General features: G+C 45.8%; 1 protein-coding gene across 1 annotated transcript; it reads right to left on the reverse strand.

The window, feature by feature from the left end:
• Positions 1–897, reverse strand: LOC114404909 (polygalacturonase 1 beta-like protein 2). Its single transcript, XM_028367634.1, has 2 exons — positions 766–897; positions 1–336 (listed from the first exon to the last, which is right to left on the reverse strand). The coding sequence occupies exons 1-2, from the start codon at positions 895–897 to the stop codon at positions 1–3; spliced, it is 468 nt and encodes a 155-aa protein (XP_028223435.1).

Here is an 897-nt window from a genome sequence, read left to right on the forward strand (position 1 = left end):
CTATTGTTGGGGCTCACACCTCCCTTGTCGTAGTTCTTGAAAGCTGACGTGGCAACGTTGGAGTTTGTTCATCGCGCCGGAGAAGTTATTGCCGTAGGATTGGAAACTCTGCCCGTCGGAGTTTTCGTCCTTGCTGTAGCTTGAGAACGATTGTGTTCTCGCATCGGTGCTGTTAGAGTAGGTGGCGAATTGCATTTCGAGGACGTTGGAATTGTTGGAATAGTTTTTGAACTCACTGGAGCCGTAGCCGGTGTGGAAGCTCTCGTCAGCAACGTTGGTGTCCTCGCCGTTGCCGGTGAAGCTCTCGTCATGGTTTGCAGAGCCTCGACTGTAGCACTGGAAATCATTCACTCAAAACACAAATGCTTTCTAGCATCGACAAGATCAAGTTTGTTCGATTCCTTGTCTTTGAGAAAGTTGTGTTTTCCATCACCACATTCCGTGGGCTCACTCGCACCGTCACACAGATCAAGATTCTCGCCATGCACAAAAGAGAAAACTACCATGGCCACCGCAACGCTTTTCTCCCTTCTCCATCTCCAAGTCAAGAATCAAAGGCCATATCCCCAACCACACATGAACGTGTTGATTTCCTACTCATCTTAGTCGTCGATTCAAACTTTTGCTCATCCATTAATCGTACATGGCCATGTGTCTCACATCAAGGTTTTTGGTTTTTTCCCACATTGTTCCTTTTTTTTTCTCTGGAGCCTTCCCACTTTTACGTTTTTTTTTAAATCTTTTTCCCCAAATCCGTATACAAACCTCTGATGCACTTTTTTCTTGCATTGAATATTCAACACCCACCTCACTCCACAATAAAGCACCCCCTACGCCACCTCCAAAGCCCAACTTGTCATGAAACCTTTTACACACCCAATACTCAACATCACACAT

This window comes from Glycine soja, chromosome 3, assembly GCF_004193775.1.
Source record: "Glycine soja cultivar W05 chromosome 3, ASM419377v2, whole genome shotgun sequence".
In the NCBI taxonomy this organism is placed as follows: Eukaryota; Viridiplantae; Streptophyta; class Magnoliopsida; order Fabales; family Fabaceae; genus Glycine; species Glycine soja.

Bases quoted from the DNA above. Each gene is read 5' to 3' on its own strand.
- LOC114404909 (XM_028367634.1), bottom strand. From the start codon at position 897: ATGTGTGATGTTGAGTATTGGGTGTGTAAAAGGTTTCATGACAAGTTG. The intron at 337-765 runs GTTTGTATACGG...AATGATTTCCAG, and splicing joins AAGAAAAAAGTGCATCAGAG to TGCTACAGTCGAGGCTCTGC.